This window comes from Leptonychotes weddellii, chromosome 3 (genome assembly GCF_054177405.1).
Source record: "Leptonychotes weddellii isolate Sample4059 chromosome 3, ASM5417740v2, whole genome shotgun sequence".
NCBI classification, from domain to species: domain Eukaryota; kingdom Metazoa; phylum Chordata; class Mammalia; order Carnivora; family Phocidae; genus Leptonychotes; species Leptonychotes weddellii.
In genome coordinates, this window is record NC_138371.1 from 71,397,014 (window position 1) to 71,418,917 (window position 21,904).

Sequence of the window (21,904 nt, forward strand, 5' to 3'; positions counted from 1 at the left end):
TCTGGCTAAAATATCATATGGCTGTGGTTAATTATAATAATAGAATTTGATACAAGAATTTGAAGCTCCAAATCTTTTGACACAGTCCTCTTGCTTTATGGAGGGGAGAGCTGAGGGTCAGCCTGGCAAGTGACTCGCTCCAGGACACACAGGTGTCAACAGGGAGAGCGGACACTGGGTTTCTTTCTTTGGAATCCTGCCAGTTGCCTCTATCCTCTTCTGCCGTCCTCCCTCTGTGTAGGCACAGATGACATCCTCTATGAACCCTACCATTTTGGGGTTCTGAAGGACAGATGAGTCCCTTTGCCATCTTTTATATTTCAAAGTGACTAAGTATTGGTGCCATTTCCAAGGCGTGCAGCTGTGATTGAAAGACATCAGGGGGTCAGTGCAGACCTGGAAGAACTGGGCTCTGCTCAACTGCTGTAGCTCTTGTGTTGCTTTTTGTGACTCCGGTTTGTCCCTTTACGAGTTACGCTTTTCAGAGATACTGGCTAGAAGGACAGGCCTCATTTCCTAGCTCCACGGCCAGCCAGTCACGCCTGTGCTGAGCTCCCATCAACTGCAGCCAGTGCCCTCCGGCTGACAAAGCAGGGTTGTCACGGATAAGTGTTTACGTTGCACTTTAGATTTCAAAGTTTTTTCTCGGAGTTCTGTCTTACCTCGGTTTGGCAGGTGAAGAAACTAAAGCCCGTAGAGGTGGTGACTGGTCCAGGGTCATCCAACCAATGAATGGTGACGTGGGCACTGGATTCAGAGCCTCTGAGTTTCTGGGTCATTGCTTACCCCAGTGAGTCATGCAGCTTCTCTAGATTATGTCCTTTGTCCACCACCAACTTCTTTTTTCCAAAGCTAGCTGCCTTCTCATAGCGTGAGCTCTCCTTTTTCAAAGCTGCAGCACCTTATTGGTTGACCAGAAAGCAGTATCTAGGTAGGCTCCAGTGTGGGACCCGTCCTAAGTCAAACCGAGTTGTAGTGTGGTGGGAGCAGAGGGAGGGAGTGGACTTTTTCTGTTGGGGTTTTGGGAAGTGATCAGTGCTGCTTTAGGAATATTAAAGGTCTAAGTATTGGAAAGGGGATGAAGGATTTAAGTGAAAACACTAGCTGTCACAGGTTCAAAATGTCAAACTAAAAAGACATTAAACATTTTGCATCTAAATAAAAGCCTTTGAGAGACTTTGGGCTTCTTTTTCAAGCTTCACTAGTTGGGTCACAGAGGTCTTTTCTTGCCAGTGGGGCAGAGAGACTTCAGTGAGAACACTGAAGACTTCTACAGTAGAAATTCCCACAAGAAATCTTACTTACATCTGTTTATCATATCCATTTTTCCTTTACCTTCGTGTTTTTTTTTTTTTAATGACTTATTGCCCATTTGACTTAAATTGCATCTGTTAAGCACAGATGCTGGATGGGAGTTCGTATCTGTTTGCCTGTCTTTGTACAATATTCTCTGAAAATAAAATTTCTCCTTTGCTCCCCCACCCATTGCGAATTTAATTAAGAAGGTGAGCAGTCGTGTTTAAAGTATTCAAGAGTCTGCCTTTCCAGACATTCCGAGCAGCCTCTCAGATATTGCTAAGTGTGGATTGCAGAACTGCACAGTGCAGGCGAAACAGGAAGCAGCTCCTTGCTGGGTAGGATGCTCTGAGGCGCTCTCCACTCTCTGAGGGAACACTCTTCAGCTGACTGAAGCAGGGAAGCTGAGCCAATCACAGGCCGCTTTCCTAGCTCAGTCACCAGTCTGTGCTTGAGGAAGGGTTTTGCTTCTTTATGCTCTGTATTGGGAAGGCAGATAAAATGCCAGGGCTGGACTGCCTCTGGGGATAACCTCACCCTGTGTGATGTGAATGAATAGCATCTTGCCTGGTAAATCCCGGGAATTGATGAGACAAGTGCAGTCCTTCCAACGGGCCTTTTCTGTCTTTTAGCTGTAGCCGTGGCTCCTGTAGCAATTTTATTTTTGCCTTGACAGAGGTGCTCTGGATTATCAGACCTCCATGTATGACAATTTGTACCTGCATGGAATTGAAGACTCCGAGGCTGTAAGTATCTTCACAGATAGCTGATTCCCTCTCCCCTCCTCTCCCTCCTCCCACTCACCCCCCCAACCCCATTTCTTAGGCAACGCAGGGAACATGGAGCTGAAAGCCAACATCATTCGGGCGCTTGCTAGCTGCTGTGTGAATGTTCTCTGTATAGTTCAGAGTGAGCTGAAATTATGTTTTATTATATAATTTCTTGTCAAGCAAAAAAGAAACTAGGGTGGTAGCCAAGGCATCTAAGAGTGTAAGCTGTTTGTGATTTATACATTACTCAGTCCACGTTTGATCTCACAAGGGGTAACTGCTCCTTGTAGATCCACTTAAACTATGCAGAAAGTGCCTATGTTTTCCAATAGAAGGGTTCAGACGAAAGGCTCATTCATTATATAATACACATTGTTTAGTGAGCTAGCATGAATGGAAGTTGCTCAGCTGTAGCTGTATTATGTGCTTTCTGACCAAACAAGTGGTGCAGATCCACTGCTTCTTTGTTAAGGAAATGAGCTGCAAAGGTTGTGGTCATCTAACAGCCCAGTGCAGAGGCAGATGCTAGCGCTCCTCCACTCTACCCTGGAAGACTGAAGTAGGCTCACGTGTGTTTTGGCTTACAAAACTGGACGCCTTTCCTTCCGTAGGTCAGGCTCATGTCATCTATTAAGATCAGGATGAAAATGGTTTTCCGAAAGCCCTAAAATCATACCACCAGAATGTTAGCTTGCGGATATAGGGTAAAGCTGATGACTGAATCTTGCTTTCACTCTGTGCTAGTGGTAGTTCTTGATTTTCATCAATCATATTGAAACGTTGCAAGGTAAAATGATTTGGGGTGGCTGATGGGACCTGCTGTGGGGAGTCTGAATTTTATATGAGTGAAATGCCATACATGCTGCTACATTTGAAACAGGAATGTGTTATATAAGATTCCTTGGCTAAACCACCAAATAAACAGACTATAACAACAACAACAACAACAGAGCCCCATGGTACATGTATGTCAATGCAGACGGATATATCAAACTGTGCTCTCTATGAAAGATAGAAATCCTCTGTTCTGATCAGGCATTCCATTTTTCCTCCTTGTCTCGGTGTTAGCTCTGACTCTAACTCTGTTTCTGCAAAGTCTCTCTGCATGGTGCCCAGTGCGCTCGTAAATTATCCCGACTGCCAGCTGATCGCAAGGGGCTGTAGTTTGAAATGTTGGTGGCTGAAATAGAGGAAGTCCACACTTGCGAGTGGGGTGGAAGAACTATAGGAGTTCAGTAAGCCAGCTTCCCCAGCGGGGTCCTTCAGGAGGCCTGATTGTTTCTCATACCCCTTCTGTCCACACTCAGTTGTGAAATGTGTGAGGCCTTATTGAATTGTAACTTTTATTTGCGACCATCTATTTTAACTCGGGCGCTGCATTGCACTTCCGTGGACGGGAGTTCTTTCGGAATCACCAGTTATTTTAGAAACCGGCTGGAATGAGCAGAGTCGGCTGGGAACTAATGTACCCAGCACCTTGTTCTCTAGAACTGTGTAAATTTCAGATGCACTGGTTTGGAGGGAAGCCATTATAAGTACGAAAACATTTTTCCCCCCTCCTTTTGGTCCAGCCTCCCAGGACGGCCGAGTTTCACTGTGGGGTGGGAGGTGCAGAGTGCAGTGCTTTGACTGGTGGTAGTTGATGGCGGGTAGTGCTAGGTACTGCAGTGCTGTGCTCCTGGTGACTCAGTGGTGGCCAGCAGCCTGAGATCCTCGGGGATCTGCGGAGGCGAGGAAGGTGGGAAACCCAAGAAATGAAGAGCGGCATCTGGCCGGTCCTCACTTAGAAGTACAGGAGGCTTTCAGTGGGCTGGGATTGAAAGCGTGTCACTGAAATCAGAGGGGAAGGCAGAGGTGTTTGGAGGGATGAACTGGCTCAGGATGCTCATTTGAGTTTATTTGTTTTTATAAGGAAGAATAATGTGATGTGTTACCCACGATGGTGTGACCAAAGCTTCAAGCCAATGGAGAAGACTAGGCCTAAATAGCTGACCCGGTGAAGTGACAGATAAAGCCACACCTGGAGTGCCACATCCTCAGCAGTCTTTCTCAGTGCTAATGCATTTATGGCTGTAAGTGTGGGGGTTCGCCCAGACTGGAGCAGAGCTCTCGGAGCAGGGCTGCTGGATAGGTGTGAAGAGGCTTTTCTCAGATGACCAGCTGCAGTCCAAGAATATACAGGCACTAAAAGCTGAGTACGGCACTTTTTCGGGGGGGTCGGGGTGCCGTCCGCCTGTGTCCTACCGCTCTGTGCTGTTGCAAATGTCTTTGTGGGGTGTGTGGGAGTTTAACATGGGATAAGTGATTGTATTCAGTGTGTTCACACAGTAAGTCTGTAATAAGATCATCTTGCTAGGGACTGATGAAATTTTAGTCTGAGTAAGGATAAAGCATCATTATACACTGTTAGCACCTCACATCCCCACAGTAAGAGAGAGATTTGGGTCCTGTTATGCAAGGTTTTTCTTGAGATTCTGGTCCAGGGATAGATATTATCCTTCTAATAGCCTAGCTTTTCACTTGTAACTTGGGCATTTCATGCACTGTATGTATAAAGAGAGAGGGACAAGGACCATGTGGGAACACACCTGAGTCTGGGCATTTTAGATTCTTGAGTTCTATGGAGCCTTTTGGGACAAGTCCATTCGTTTCTGCTCTGGTTTCTAGGAGAATAGTTGATTGTTTGCATCATTCAGAATATAAGGAAGTGCAAAAGATGATTCAGTGCCCCACAGCAAAGCTCTGCATAGGAATGAGAGATTTCACGCAGAACATCATGTTACTCCTTTTGTTACCTTGATGTGGATCATGGAATGTGTGCTCCTGAATGAGTACATACCCGGACCAGGCCAGTTACAAGAGATCGTGCGCACAGACTTGTACTACGTTGTCTTCCGTGTGAAGGCTGCCTTATCCCACCTTCACTACCTGCGCTTGGTCTTAATAGAGGTCCAGGTGGCCAAGATGCTTGTCACTGACGGAGCCTCCCGGATACACTATGTGTTTTTTATCTGATTCACAATAGATTTTGATAGATCTGCTCCTTGTTTTATAAACGGATTCATTGTATATGTTCACATTTGTGAAATCACGAGTAGATTTCTTTTTTCATTCAGCAGGTTTATTACACAAACAATAGCAGTGATGTTTTTACGGGGATAAATGGAAGAAGCAGATAAGTAGAAGAAGTTACCTAAAAATCCACCACGAGATAATCACTGCTAACATATTGATTTGTATCTTTTCAGACTCTCAGTGCACATCTATATGAATATGTCATTCTAAACCTGCCACTGTATATTGCATCCTTTGCTGTGAAATGGTGTTCTCAGCTGATAAAAGATTCAGCACACTAGAACTAGACTGGCCGGTGCAAAAGGTGCTTTGCACAATTTAAATCTTCTACGTGGGCCTTCTGGAATTTTGAGCGCTTTAAATGAAATATAGACTTTTAGAGTATTTTGTAAAGTGAAGTCAGGGCTATTTGCACGTAGAATTAATAGTTGATTTCTCTGACACAGTTGCTTCCATCTTTAAATGCTTACATTCTAAAGTGCTTCGAGGGAGAGACCTGAGACTTTCTCAGCGAAAAAGATAATCAGATCATAACTCAGGGCATTTACTAGAGAGGAAAATGTATCCTTGGAAGTGTTTCCACTCATAGAAAGGAGCCTAATGTATTTACTAATACTGTTAGAAATCTTATAGGTGTAAAAGTTAAAGTGAAGGTGAATTTACAAACTGTAATGTGTATGTAATATCTGTGTGTGCATATAAAAGCACACCTTTAAATTTATATGTATCTATACATTATTAAAAGTATAACTATATGCTAATTATTTAAACTATTCATTTTCTATAAGCTGCACAACTGTGTACGTTTGCCTACATGTCTGTGTACCCATAGTTGTATACCCCGGTACGTTCGTATATAGATACGCTCCATGCTTTGCTAATTGATGGTTAATGCTAAGTGGGAGATTTCTGCCATACAGCTTTTGGAGGAGGAAAATTAACTGCTTTTGACATAAAGGAAGATACCCGAGAGGGTTGAAAGGCACACAGCCACAAGAGAATAAAGAATTGCTGCTGTCAGAGATACGATAAAGTTATTTTAAATATGAAGTTACGTCCTTGTGCTTGCTAGGAAGGAGGATCAACTTCAAACAGAAGGCTTTGTGTGTTTAGGGACATTTGGGAAACCACGGTAGGCATATTAAGGATTAGATTCCTTTTGGAAACGGGAAGACTGGAGGTCTTTATGGTTTGGGAGATCAGAGGACCTTCCGGGGTCAGAAAGTCTTTTTGGTCTATTTCTAGAGAATGAGACCTGTTCTGTTAAAGAATCCAAGGTCTGTTTGTTGGCATCACTGGCCGGAGAGTGATTCTGGTATTTGCTCAGAGTCTAAGTGAATGATGAACAGAAATTTCTGTTCAATCAGTCAATTCTTAGCAATGATGGTTTTCTAAAATGTATATTGAAATGATTTCTAGATGTAATTGTCATTGAGCTAAAGAGAGAAAGCCCTTAAATCTGATCAGAATCCATGAATTTGCCTCTCCAAGGTCATCATTCTGGCTACTTTCTTTGTCATTTCCATTTTCAAGTGACAGAGGGATGTGTTAGGATCAGTTCCCCACCTTTTCTCTGGGACTTCTGCATCTTCTTTCCTGCTGGTGTTCTTCCTATTAGATTATGATGAGTCAGTCAGGATTTTAGAATATAGTCCTGTGACTCCATATGTGCTTAGTGAACACTACATTTTTCTGTGGTACAAGATATTCTGTAGGAAGGTCAGCAATAATTAGGGTTATTTTAGGGAAAAGGTGGGCAGGCATCCTTGCCTTAGCCCTTCCGTTTCTATCCAAGTTCAGTGCGGACCTTATTTCTATGTGGGTAGTTCTCTCATTATTCTGTTCACCATCTCCTTTTAATATCCCTTACCTGGGGAAACTGAGCCACCCGAAGAGCACAAGAAGACAGAACTGGACTGTTCTCATTTTCTCTTTTCTCTCTTCCCTCCCCCACTAGTCCTTGACAGTGATCATCACGTCATGAGCTCAGATATCCATGAAGCTGAGTTAAACATTATACCAAGAAAGTTCTGTAGATGTAGACTCTGCAGCTGATCTAAATCAGGCTGATTTACTTGCCTTTTTACCGTGCCTCCATCAGGCCTCGTTGACTTCAAAAACAGAAATAGCTCTAACCCGCCACCCTGCTAAGGACCCTGGCATGTGATCTTACTTGAGACAGGGCCCCAGAGGGCACTGCTTAGTGTGTAAACTCGAGGGAGTTTGCAGTTCATAGAAAATCATGGCAAGCAGATTGGGAGTTGTAGATTTTTATGCCCTGGGCTTTGAACTTTTTAAGATTCTGAGCGTGTGAATCTAAGATAAAACTGGCTCAGATGGCTCACATGATAGTTTGCAAGATCGAAATAGATCAGTACTTGGTCTCACTCTACATTTATGTATTCTTTTATAACATAAATGTATAGTTCCAGCAATAAATATTTTTCTCTCATCTTAAATGGTGCCACTATGTCAGTACTTCCTACATCCTATATATATATACATTTTTTTTCCTTTTGCATCATTCAAGAAATAGTGAGGGGCACCTGGCTGGCTCAGTTGGTGGAGCATGCGACTCTTGATCTCGGGATTGTGGGTTTGGGCCCCACATTGGGTATAGAGATTACTTAAAAATAAAAAAAAAATCTTAAAAAAAAAGAAATAGTGAAAAGTCTTAAACTTGAAACAGGATGTTTTGAATTTGCTTTCAGCCCTTTTGTTCAGGGGAACTGATGGAAGGGATACATTCTAACATGAATATTGGCAACTGTCAATTGCTCAAGAGCTTGATTGTGTAGTTTGTGAATAACTTAGTTCTCTTATTTTGCCATTTTAATCCTATTACTCTTTAATCTTTCTTCTCTTTTTAGCTTGAGTGTAATATAACACTGACCTTCAGTGTTACTTCTCTATTAGCAGATTTGTTGAGAAGTTTGGTGAGTAAAAGGGTTGTAGTTAAAATTGTTTCTCAATCTTTTTTTAAAATTACTTTTTGTACTTTGTATTACAAAACAATAATGTAGTGTAATAATGCTGGGATTAAAAGCAGAGACTCCACGCAAGATTTCTAGGGATGACGTCCCAGCTCCCCACTTCCCAGTTTGTGGCTTTGGGTACATTTCTTAGACTTGCTGTGCCTCAGTTTCCACATTACTCAAGTGTTAATAGTAATGAAACCTACATCTTGGGTGGTTTTGAAGATTAAATAAGGTAGTATGTGTAAAGCACTTAAAACATGTGTTTTCTGCTATTATTATTATACATATCATGAATATATTTATGCTTTTGGCATGCTCCTTTCTCTGCAGGCTTGGTATTTCCATCTAATCCTTTAGTTTATTTTCAGAGCATTTGCATGGTTTGACAGTGCTTTCTAAAAATATTATAGTGGGGGGCGCCTGGGTGGTTCAGTCATTAAGCGTCTGCTTTGGGCTCAGGTCATGATCCCGGGTCCTGGGATCGAGCCCCGCATCGGGCTCCCTGCTCAGCGGGAAGCCTGCTTCTCCCACTCTCACTCCCCCTGCTTGTGTTCCCTCTCCCACTGTGTCTCTCTCTGTCAAATAAATAAAATCTTAAAAAAAAAATGTTAAAAAAAATATTATAGTGGCTGTCAAGTGGAAGAATGTACTGATGTCCTAAGGCCTTCTGATTAGTTTGTTGTATTTTGTTTCAGAGAAAGAGGCAGTAGAATCTAATTGAAAGAGCACTAGGAGTTGGAAGTCTTGGTGTTTGCCTCTTATTAGTAGTGACCTTGGTCAAGTCATTTGATCCCTCCGATTCTCAATTTTCCTTCCTATAAAATGAAAACACTTGGTTAGATGATTTCTAAGGTTTTTCTACATCTAAAATTCTGTTCTGTTTGTCGATAAGCAATTTCTTCATTTGGGATACAAATACCACCATATGCCATTTGCTTTTTGAAATGATCAATTACCATGGTGTGTTGTGCATACTGAGTAAGGTCTCTGTATTTGGTCCCTGAGTCTGAATGTTTGGCCTTTTCAGAATCTTTGAAGGAGGAAAGTGTATATGGTGCACATCTTTGAGAGGACTAGATTTTTGAAAAGGGGTGATGTTTTATTTAAGACTTTTAACTCTAAAGCCAAAAGGATGCTTTGTCTGTTGCTCATTTGCTTGCCAATACCCACATTGCACTTCCAGCCCACAGTGATTTGAGATGGAAACACTTGAGCCTCATCTCTAAGAAAAAAAATCAAAAGCAAATGCTTTCTGAGAAGTAAGCTTCTCCTAACTCTTATTGATAAGTGAGGAGTGGTATTTCTGCTTTAAATGATTTGTATCTTTCTGTCTTGGCCAAGTTGTCTTAGCTATCACTAGGAGACTGTTGACAAGAAAAAAGTTTAAATAATTATTTTATGATTGTTACGTTGCTTAATCATCAAGAATGTTTATTGTTTGGTGTTTTCTTGCTTTACAAAATTTTCTTCAGCTCATCATTATTATCCTTTGGGGTGTACTAAAAGCAATAATCAATCAATTAGAAAACCCCAGGAATATAATAAATTCTAGGAGACATTAATTATTTTTTAAAAAGTCATTCATTACTTTTAAAAGGAGTCACTGTGCCTGATCTGTTTAATTTTCTTCTATGATAAAATGAAAGGCCAGAGGATAGAAGAAAAGGGGCAATCTTTACCTCAGTCCAACCTCTCAAATATTCCCTTAAAGAGTGTTTGAATGAAGTAAGAGTTGGAAGCAAGTATCTATCATGAAGGCAGAAAAATGTGGTGAATATCATGCTAAAATATTTGGTCAACAAATTAGTTCCCTGGTTTGTTTCCAAAGAGTCATTATTTATAGCTTAATATCATTTAATTTTAATTGATGTCCCAGAGATTAATGTCTTGGACTTATTTGATTCAATGGCTCTATTGATCTAAGGGACAGAATTAAGAATTTATCAGATTTTCAAATCATCTCACTTTTTAAAAAAGATTTTATTTATTTATTTGAGAGAGAGAGAGAGAACGAGAAAGAGGAGGGGGTGATGGAGGAGAAGAAAATGAAGAGGGACAAGCAGACTCCCCGCTGGGCACAGAGCCAGATACAGGGCTCAATCTAACGACCCTGAGATCATGACCTGATCCGAAATCCAGATTTGGAAACTTAACTGACTGAGCCCCTTAGGAGCCCCTATATCATCTCATGTTTAATCATATTGTTAATGCTTAGAATATAGGAATGGAATTAAGATAAAGTTGATAAAGTAGGGAAACACAAAACATGCTTAGTTGTCATGCTGCACTTCTGTGAAGTGCTAGGCTACTGAAGAGTAGAGTAAGGAATAAAACCAAACAGATCAAAAAGACCTAGGTAGATATTTGATTTTAAAAAAAAAGACCACTTTGATGGTCATGTTTAATTAATTAATAATTAATAAAATTATTAATTTTATATACCAACAATTTGGTATATAAAACCTCTTCCTAGATGTGCATCTTCCTAGAGTGCCAATGTTATTTTTTTTAATATTGTAACAATTTTTCAAGTCTTATATTGTATTTTATTAATCCTAAAGCTCACATTCCCTGCCTTCCACCCCCAACATTTTGATATATCTAAAATGGGGCTACATCTTTTTTTTTTTTTTAAAGATTTTATTTATTTTGACAGAGAGAGAGCACAAGCAGGGGGAGCGACAGGCAGAGGGAGAGGGAGAAGCAGGCTTCCCGCGGAGCAGGGAGCCCGATGTGGGGCTCGATCCCAGGACCCTGGGATCATGACCTGAGCCGAAGGCAGACACTTAACTGACTGAGCCACCCAGGTGCCCTAAAATGGGGCTACATCTTAAAACTCATAGCTCTATTGGCAGTTTTTTTCCCCTAGTGGTACATAATCTAATGTTGGTTTTTAAAATCATTGGTATCTTAGGGGCACCTGGGTGGCTCAGTCGTTAGGCGTCTGCCTCCGGCTCAGGTCATGATCCCAGGGTCCTAGGATCGAGCCCCACATCAGATTCCCTGCTCCGCGGGAAGCCTGCTTCTCCCTCTCCCACTTCCCCTGCTTGTGTTCCCTCTCTTGCTGTCAAATAAATAAAATCTTTAAATGAAATAAAATAAAATAAAATCATTGGTATCTTAAATTCAGTGAAATGAGGTTTTAGGAGAAAATGTGTAAATAATACAAAACTATATAGGATGAAAAATTGGTTTTCCTTAACAACCTCCCAACCTATTCCTCTCTCCACAGGTAGGTGTTTTTAACAATTCAGTGGGTATCCATTCAGTCTTTTTTCCTATACATTGACCAACATGGGTATTTAGAAAAACATACTTACAAATGCACATATCATATTTGTAATTTTAAAAAGCATGAATAAGAACATAATAAATATTGTCCTGTGACTTTTTTTCCTCAGAAAAAAATGTACCATGGATGTTTTTCCATATCAATTTATTCTTTTTTCACAAACTGAGTGACATACTGACTGTATAGTGTGGATTTGCCATAACGAATTTAGCCCACTGGTAGATTTAGAATATTTCCTGTTTTTCAATCCTGTAGCTAAATGCTACAGTTAACATTCTTATAGAGGAATATTTGTGTACACATGGAGCATTTCTCCAGAACAGCCTTCTGGAATTGCTGAGTTAAATGATTAGCACATTTTAAGATGTATATATATGGATTGGTATGTATTGTAAGATATTTTTATATTAAAATAAACACCCTTTTTTGATTGAGACTAAAGGAAATTAGCTCAAAATGAAACATAAGACTTCGAAGAAGTGTTCTTGGTTGTGGGAAGCAGCTCTAGGCTATGTATGGCCTCCAGGTTTCATAAGAAGAATTTGTCTACTCTCTGTTGTAAGAATTGGGTTCTTGAAAACCCACAAAAACTTGTGAAGTTCATCCCTCTTTATTTTATAAATGGAAAAACTGAGGCCCAAAAAGTTTAGGCAACTTGTGCAGAATGACTCAGACAATTTATGGTGGAGCTGGACCTGGAACCTTCCTCAAGTCTCTCACCAGACCACTCTTCTTTTCACGATGCCAAATGCAAGGGTTAATAATCTAAAAAATTGGAATAACAAAGGCTGGTAGAGTTGTATTATTTGCATGGTGCTTGCTTGACAGCTTACAAAGCATTTGGGAGTTGGGAGAATTTCCAAAACAGAGAACAGATTGCTCTCTGACCCCAATGGTGAGACCTTTATCTACTTGGAATCCAGATTAGAGTCCCAATTTCTTTCAAGCTTTCTTGTTTGATATTGTTTTCTGTTATGGTTCAAAGTCCCCATTTTGATGGATTGAAATGACAACACATCCACAAAACTTAGATGAACATAAAAGCTCAGTGCTAGAGAACGTCTGAAAGAGGTTTTGTGTTTTAGGGAAATGTTAGAATTCTCATTATTCGTATGCAGGTCTTGATGGCAGTTGCACACGGATGCTACATTTGGCCTTAGCCAAGAGTACCAAAGTTCCATTTTTATTGTTTCTCTCATTTTCAATTCATCTCCATGAGCTTCCAATTCAGGGAAACGTTTGCATGACTTAGTAGTGATATTTTTAAAAGTAAAAGGGATAGCAATATTTGTAAAAGATCAAAGGAACTCTAAGTTATGAGTGGGGTTCCTTCAGAATCAGTCAGAATCCCTACAAAAAAACAGCATCCTCAAATTAGGATAACTTGAGAGGTTTAATAAATAGAAGAGGTGTAGGTAGGGTAGAAGGAAGCCACAAGGGATACCACAGTACTCCCAGGGCTGGTAACTGCAGAGTTGTTAGCACCTTTAGGCCCAACAGAACCAGGAAAGGGCAAAAGCATGATTATGGGAACCTGGGAGGACTGAGTTCTGTCAAGAAGGCTACCTTGAGATGGATGCAGTCTTCCTCGGGGAGGGATATCCTCAGCCTACGGGCATCCCACAGGGAGGAAGCCAGGGGATGTATACTCCAATCTCATTCTCTTCCCTTACTCTGATCTATGCTAGGGTTCTGATTGGCCAAACACAACCAGAAGCCAAAGAGCAGAGCTTATAGGTCAGCAACAACACACTGTGAAAGCAGAGTGGGGGTGGGCTGGGTGTTGATCCGGAGAGGTAAATGTTGGTTTCATCCACATCACTGATGAGCCCTGTCTGACTTATATCGGTGTCAGTAGATGAAATCATGCAGTTTGAAGGCATTCCTAAACCACACTTCTGAAGCTGTTAGTGAAGCTCTGAAGGAGATGCTGTTGGTCATTTTCCATTGGAGGTGTGTGTTGGCTTTCATATGTCTCTAGTTCCAGTACAAATGGTGACCTGGATTTTAATTCCTGTACTGTTTATTTATTTATTTATTTATTTATTTATTTATTTATTTGAGAGAGAGAGCGAGAGTGGGGAGAGGAGCAGAGGGAGAGGGAGAAGCAGACTGTGCTGAGTGCAGAGCCTCATGCAGGGCTTGATCCCACGATCCCAAAATCATGACCTGAGCCAAAATCAAGAGTTGGACGCTCAACAGACTGAGCTACCCAGGTGCCCCTGTACTGTTTTTAAAAATTATTATTAAGATTTGGAGTACTTCAACAAGGTCTAGAAATGGGATAAAATAAAAGGTTTAAATGTTAGTGTTGTGGAGAAAGCTTGAGAAGCTAAGCTATGTGGGCTTCCATGATTGCCTTAAATATATGAAGGTCTCTGCTGATACTAAGCAGATACAGAAGAACGGTCAGCTGTGGGTCAGCTGTGCTCCGCTGTCATGACCAGACTAAAATAATTCTTAGGATTTCTCCTCAAGTCGTATTGTGATTCCTACCACAGAAACAGTGGGAGGATTGGTGGGAGTAAGGATTAATGTCATGAGATTTTACAGTTCTGACAACAGCCTCCTTATTAAAAGATACATGGACTAAGTGGGGGCAGGAAAGTCAAGAGGAGTGTTTCCTTGACAGTGTTGGAAGCAGAACTTGTTTTGTAAGGTAGAGGAAGCCCTTGGAAAATATTAGCTTGGAGGTCAGGCCTCGCCATTTTTAGTGAAGCTAAGCAGACCTTGGTTATCTCTATTAAAAAGTCAGTGTTGACTGCTTGCTGGTTATACAGTGCGTAAAATTTGTAAGAATCCATTGAACTGTACACATAGGATATGTGCAAGTTTCTTTATGTGTGTGATATACTTCAATTAGAAATTTTGGGAGTCTCTTTTGGGAAAACAAATGTAACTAGTGGGATTCTGGGAGCTGGGATTAAGATTAGGAAGGATATAATAAAGGTTCTTGCTTCTAATTGTTAGGAAGCGTAGAAGGGAGTAGATTCATATGCTGACCATGTGCTGGAGTCCTGAGTTTAGAAACAGCACTAATTCTTGACCAGTGGACTAAGGATGGGATCCATGAGTTATCATTGGGAGGTGGGTAAACCATATTCTTCCAGTGCCCAGAGTGGAAGACTTTCTCATTGGGTGATGCTCATCTTGGCCTTTTGTTTCATGCCCTCTCTGGGACAGGTCACTATAGTGGTGGTTACATACCTATATGTGGCAGATGCCTCACTTCTCTGAAAACCATGATTTTTAAGGTAGGAGGACTCTGGGAAGTAGATTTTCTCCCCTCCTCTAGCATGGTCTGCAGGGTCAGAGCCAAGCTGTTCTCGGGGTGAGAGCTGGTCCTTATGCTTCAGAACCGTGCCAGGGCCTCAGCAGAAAGCCAGTTCTGGTGACAGGGGATAAAATGATGATTGCTGTGAGTCTTGGTTGAGGTTTATCGAAATAAGGTCCTAAGGTTCAGATGTTTACTCCTGGAAGACTGTGTACTTGGTATGTGGATGTACACACTCAATAGAGAAGTACTGAGTAAGTCTCTAAGTGTATGTAAGGAACTAGATTAAAGCCAAGCTAGCATACATATTACATGAACACTACTTGAATGTTTTCATTTTCAAAATCTACCTGCTTATAAAATAACATATGTTATTTTTAGAGACTGGTTTCTTATATTATTTTTATAGCTCTAATTCTAAATTATTATTAGCATGGAGTGCAGTCTTTCAAGAAGGATGAGGTGGGTCTTATAATTGAAGTACACTGTTACCATTTGTTGTTATAGATGCTTTCATTAGCTGTGAGAGAGGGAGAGAGAGAGAGAAACTCCTTGGATCAAAGCTTAATATAAAGAACAATGCAAGATACAACTCTAAGGATTTTATTAGGATTGAATAGTATGTTGATAAGTATGTATTGTTTTGCCCTGGTTTTGAAATATACACTGATATAAAGGTAACTAGAAGAAGGTTGTTCATGCTACATTCCAAACTTTGTATAAATTATCCAAAAAAATTTTAAGAGAAGGAAAAATAAAGAAGAATATAAATAAGATAGAAAAAGGACAAGGAAATGCATAACGTAGATTCTGTGAATCTACGTTTTTGATTCATATCCCTTTTAACTAAAATATATTCTGGCTGTAAGATGTGCATCTAGTTGTTAGATTTTTCATTTGAGTGTTGCATTTACATAGAGAAGCTGGCTTTCAAATGCCAGCCAGCAGCCAACTCAAATACTGAAGATTTGTCTAACTCAGTGACTAGTTTAGTAAGAAGATATCTTGAAGACGTTGAGGGGGAGGGCACACATCAGATACCTTGTTCTGGAAACTCAGCCAGAATTCTCTCAGTTGTGATCTATCTGATTCTTAGAGTATTTGAGTTTTCAGTTCCTAATTTAGGGATTGCAAAATGCTGTGAGCATAAAACCTCACTTCTGCATACTTAATGAAAAATGGATAGTTTCAAAGCTCTAGAATGACTTCCTGGAGAAAACTTGAGGATACTCAGTAGGCTCTGGCTATAAACTATGACCATTTCTGAGAAGCGTAAAAAGTGCCCATTATCCCATAAGCATTATGTTACATGACATCCAAGATCCTCTACCCAATGATACTTATAGACTCTGGAAGCATTTCTTGATTTACTGATTGGAACTTCTGCTGGGTCCTGAGTCTCCAAGGAATGTTTGGACCCTTCTGCTATACTGAGGACAGGTCAGATACTGATAGGTATTCCTCCTCATTGTACCTACTTTTCAGTTTCAAAGAGCTCTCTTTTTTTTTTTTTTTTTTTGTGGACCACACATAATATTAGTGTTTTGCAGAGCATAGTATGGGGAAAATTATTTGCAGTAGGTAATGAGCTGTTGAAAGATTTTTAAACTGGAAAGGTGTGATCAGACATACATAGGTCAGAGTGGAGGATGGATTTGAGGAGGGAGAATTCAGGCAGGGAGTCCAATTAGAAAGCTGTTGAAATAGTGCAGGTGTGAGGTGGTGTAGGCCTCAACTGGGGCAGTAGCAGTGGGAATAGAGAGGAGGAGGTAAACTGAGAAATACTTAAGTCATCAATGCAGCAGGTTTCATGACTAATTAGTTTAGGAAGGGAAGGGAGTCTGGAAGGAGCCCCTCCACTTCTGGCTTGGGTGGCTGACAGGATGATGGTGTCACTGAGGTTGGCAAACTAGGCCATTTCTTCTGATGCCTTTGGAACTGACCCAAGGGAGCTCCGATCAGAAGCAGGGTCCAGGTTCTGAAGTTTTCAGTCCTTCAGTTGTTGATCTTGATTCCTGGCTGAGAAAACCGCTGGCTTCATCCCAAGGTTATGAAATAGTTTTGTTCTAGACAGCCAGGACCCACAGTGACCAGGAACTGGCTATAGAATAATTATGTTCTAGCTCTATGCATTCTGGCCCCCATACCCATCTTTCTGTACCTTACCATGCATATCTGAAAGCCATAGAGGAAACGTGCTCTCCATCTTGAGGAACTCTGCAGCAAAGAATCTTCAAATTGATTTTTAATCATCCTTTTTCTCAGTAAATGAGTCTTATTCCAAGTGCCAACTAGATTACAAAAAAGGGCATTTGGGATATTGCTTAGATCCTAACCAGGGAAAAAAAACTATTAAAAAAATATTATTGTCTTATATGTTTCTTTTTCTATTAAGGAGTAGAAGGTCATATTATTTTTCCAGAGTATCTCTATCTCTTAATTTTGGTAAATGAATCTCTAACCATTAATTTGATATGCCTGTTGATATATGTGACAAAAATGATCCCCTAGACAAATAAGTTTGGTAATAACCACATTGTATGTCCTTTTCTCAAAGATTCCCAGCATACAATAGGCCACTAAAGTCTCTTAGCATTTTGTAATAAATAAACCAATTAAATTTTGTTTAGCCCAAAGATATCGCAAACTTATTTGACCTCAGAACCCATCCCCTCCCCGCAAGGAATACCTAGTAACTACTTGAAGAACTAGCATGCTGCAGAATTCAGTGGAGGAAATGTTGTTCAGGTTATTTATGTCAGCCTTATTTGCTGGAAACATTCTCAGTCTTAAATTGGGTGGATTTTGTGGGCTGGAATGGAGTTTACGTTAGAAAAATATGTTTCCAGGGCCTTCTTCTCAGAGACTTTGCTTCAGTTAGTCTGGGATGGGGCTTCGGCTTTGCATTGTTGCTATACCCTCTCAAGATGATTTCCGTGTAGGTCTTTCAGCAGTTTGGTGACAGTACAGAGCACTCACAGTGTCCCTTTTCATTTAGGTCCCCATTTATTTGTCCTACTGTCTTCTGGAGTGGCAAGCACTTTGAAGTAGGAATGTCTTTCTTTTTTTTCTTTTTTTTTTTTTAAAGATTTATTTATTTATTTGAGAGAGCGAGAATGAGAGAGAGAGAGCACATGAGAGGAGGGAGGGTCAGAGGCAGAAGCAGACTCCCCGCCGAGCAGGGAGCCCGATGCGGGACTTGATCCAGGGACTCCAGGATCATGACCTGAGCCGAAGGCAGTCGCTTAACCAACTGAGCCACCCAGGCGCCCCAGGAATGTCTTTCTTACTCATCTCCCTAACCTTGCATAGCTTTGCATACCGTGCGTGCGTGTCCCTAGACAGGTGCTCAGTAAATTGTTACTGGAATGAATTGAAATTTGATAACCTTAACTCCTCCAGAAATCAAGATGGACCCAGGGAGTGGTCAGAAATGATTGAATGTGATATATTTGTCAGGGATTCCCAAGAGATATATGTAGATATGTATGTATATGTATATATATATAGTTACAGTTATAGTAGTTATGTATATCCATGACCAGCCATACTATTATTTCTTCTTCGAAAAATCAAAGTAAATTTTAAAATGGAGGCTAGCAGACTTAGGAAATTAAAAGGCCTTTATATTTAAAAGAGCTGGAATGTGATAAGGGAAACTCAGTCTTCTCTCCTGATATTTCCAACAGGGCTCACTGGTGACACTAAGCCCCCCTCCCACCCTAGACTCCCTACATCCTCTTCCCTAGAGTTCATCTCTCTTAATAGTTTGCTTTTAAATAACAGCTTTATTCCCTATGATCCAGCAATTGCACTATTAGGTATTTACCCAAAGGATACAAAAATACAGATCCAAACGGGCACAGGCAGCCTGATGTTTATAGCAGCACTATCAACAATAGCCAAACTATGGAAAGAGCCCAAGTGCCCATCGACAGATGAATGGATAAAGCAGATGTATGTACACACACACACACACACACAGGAATATTACTCAGCCATCAAAAAGAATGAAATATTGCCATTTGCAATGACATGGAAGGAGCTAGAGTGTATTATGCTAGGTGAAATAAGGCATTCAGAGAAAGATACCATACGATCTCACTCATCTGTGGAATTTAAGAAGGAAAACAGATAAACATATGGGGGGGAAGAATAAGAGACTCTTAACAATGAAGAACAAACTGAAGGTTGATGGAGGGAGGTGGAGGGGAGGATGCACTAGATGGGTCATGGATATTAAAGAGGGCACTTGTTGTGATGAGCACTGGGTGTTGTACGTAAGTGATGAATCACTGAACTCTACTCCTGGAACCAATATTGCACTGTATGTTAACTAAGTAAAATTTAAATTAAAAAGATAAATAACAGCTTATCGAGCTATAATTTACATACCATACAATTCACCCATTTAAAATGTACAATTCAGTGGTTTTAGGTATATTTGCAGAATTGGGCAACCATCACCACAGTCAATTTCAGAATATTTTAATCACGCCAGAGAGAAATCATGCACACATTAGCAGTCATTCCCATTTCCCACCAACTTTCCCAGCCCTGAGCTATCTCTATGGATTGGCCTGTTCTGGATATTTTGTACCTGTGGAATCAGTCATTCAATATGTGGCCTTTTGTGACTGGCTTCTTTCGCTTAACATAGTGTTTTCAGATTTATATAGCATATATCAGCATTTCATTTCTTTTTATTGCCACATAATATTCTGTTGTATATATATAACACATTTTATGTATGTATCTGTTGGAAATTTGGGTTGTTCTCACTTTCTGGCAGTTATGAATAATGTTGCTATGAACATTGGTGACAAGTTTGTGTGTGTATATGGAACTTAACAGTTTCTTGACCACTTTAAAATGTAAGCCATTTTTAATCATTTGAGATATACTAAAGATATACTGAAGAATCAAGGTATTATAGAATCCTACTCTACTGACCTGTATGGCCATATCTCAGCCATTTCCATGTAACCCTGCTCTAGTCAGTGTGATTCCCCCAGAGTTACATGAGTAGACAGTGCTTAATCCCAAGTACAAGAAATGTGGACACCATCCCCTCCTTCTGGAGAGCTCTTCTCTGCCCACCACCCCCCCTTACAGCTTTCGTACTGTATGAAGTCCAACTCTTACTCTGCTTCGTGAGGCTGTTCCCAGCATTTCTGAATCTTCTGAATTCACATAGCAGCATCTACCCCCACTCACCTGGGCATGTCACCTCATATAGCAAGTTCACTATTCCATGTGTCCGTTGCTTATCTCTACATATATAAAGTGCTGGAGGGCAAGGACCAACTCCCTTCATTCTTTTGTGCCTCCCTTATTTCAACCCCAACTACACCAAGGGTAAGAGAGAAATTGATACCGAATCAGTGAATAGGTGCTATAGCTCAAAGCCTCCATGACATTGATGTTCTCAGTGTCTAGTAAAATGGGACTGGATTGCACCAACCCATGAGGAAATGACAAGAGTCATCAATTAAACCAGGTGCAGCTCTGAAATAGTGAGGGGCTCATTTAAAGAGCTGCTGACTTGTTACAGAAAATGCTGAAAGGCATTCTGTGTAGAAATAATCTTGTCTTGGGGCACCTGGGTGGCTTAGTCGTTGAGTGTCTGCCTTCGGCTCAGGTCATGATCCCAGGGTCCTGGGATCGAGCCCCGCGTCGGGCTCCCTGCTCTGCGGGAAGCCTCCTTCTCCCTCTCCCACTCCCCCTGCTTCTGTTCCCTCTCTCGCTGTGTCTCTCTCTGTCAAATAAATAAATAAAATCTTTAAAAAAAAAAAAAAAAGAAATAATCCTGTCTTACCATCATATATTCTCTTCATTTCTTCTTACTTGTTCTCATTTGCAAGGACATGTTCAGGGACATTGTCTTGAATATAAGATCCTTGCAACTTCCTCCCTTTTATTTCCAAGCTTAGATCATAATTTAGCAACTCTGTCATTATCAGAGCCATTATGTCGGTGATGGTCATATCCAAAATTTCTGTGACTTCGCAGATGAGGTCAGTAGAGTGAGCCCCGCATAAATGGACCTTCTTATGTTAATCTGTAAACCCAAATGAAAACAAAAAAAAAATTACAGGAAATCCAACAGAAAGGTATAATAATTTGAAACAGAACACATATTTTAGTTTTTCCTGTACTTGGCAAGGAAAATTTTAAGCATTTTCCTATAAAACCTACTCTTCAGGTATTTCTTTATAGATGAGAGTATTAAACAAATCATCCCAGTTCTTTTTTTATGAGTTGATTATGAAAAGGTCCATGGAAATAATTCTGCCTAAATAAAATTACTTTATTAGTTCATAACCTTATTTTTTGTATGACATTGGAAAGAACTCTAGGGACTAGGGTAGCAGCTGTTGGTCATTGCTACCCTGGGACTTATTACTTTGGGCCATCCTGATTTAGGTAGAACAATGGTAGATCCCTTCAGCAGGATGTGTCCTTGGATCCTCAGGCTCATTCATGTAAAGACAGGGGTCATCTGGGCAACAGACTTCCTTAAGTTCTTACTGTGCAAAATTAAGACATCAGCTTTGTAAATTAATCTTAGACCTATCTGTTGGTGCCCTTTGTGCAGGACCAGTAAATATTTATTTTTATTTATTTATTTATTTTTTTTATTACGTTATGTTAGTCACCATACAGAACATCATTAGTTTTTGATGTATTGTTCCATGATTCATTGTTTGCGTATAACACCCCATGCTCCATGCAGTACGTGCCCTCCTTAATACCCATCACCGGGCTAACCCATCCTGCCACACTCCTCCCCTCTAAAACCCTCAGTTTGTTTCCCAGAGTCCATAGTCTCTCATCGTTCGTCTTCCCCTCTGATTCCCTCCCTTCCTTTTTCCCTTCCTTCTCCTAATGTCCTCCATACTATTCCTTATGTTCCACAAATAAGTGAAACCATATAATTGACTTTCTCTACTTGACTTATTTCACTTAGCATAAACTCCTCCAGTTCCGTCCATGTTGATGCAAAATTTCAGTATTCATCCTTTCTGATGGCTGAGTAATATTCCATTGTATATATGGACCACATTTTCTTTATCCATTCGTCTGTTGAAGGGCATCTCGGCTCTTTCCACAGTTTGGCTATTGCAGACATTGCTGCTATGAACATTGGGGTGCATATGGCCCTTCTTTTCACTACATCTGTATCTTTGGGGTAAATGCCCAGTAGTGCAATTGCTGG

General features: G+C 40.6%; 1 protein-coding gene across 2 annotated transcripts in view; it reads left to right on the plus strand.

Moving 5' to 3' along the window:
- The first annotated feature begins 1,234 nt into the window (after window positions 1-1,234).
- The window catches only part of CACNB4 (calcium voltage-gated channel auxiliary subunit beta 4), a 137,239-nt gene continuing 116,569 nt past the window's right edge, over window positions 1,235-21,904 (plus strand). The window contains exons 1-2 of one of the 2 annotated variants that reach the window (XM_081814455.1): window positions 1,371-2,042; window positions 3,979-4,138. In XM_081814455.1, the coding sequence (XP_081670581.1) occupies window positions 4,133-4,138 (6 nt within the window). In that variant the 5' untranslated portion in view covers window positions 1,371-2,042; window positions 3,979-4,132. Of the gene's footprint in view, window positions 2,043-3,978; window positions 4,139-21,904 lie in introns of both variants that reach the window. The other variant, XM_081814453.1, reaches the window with a different exon arrangement.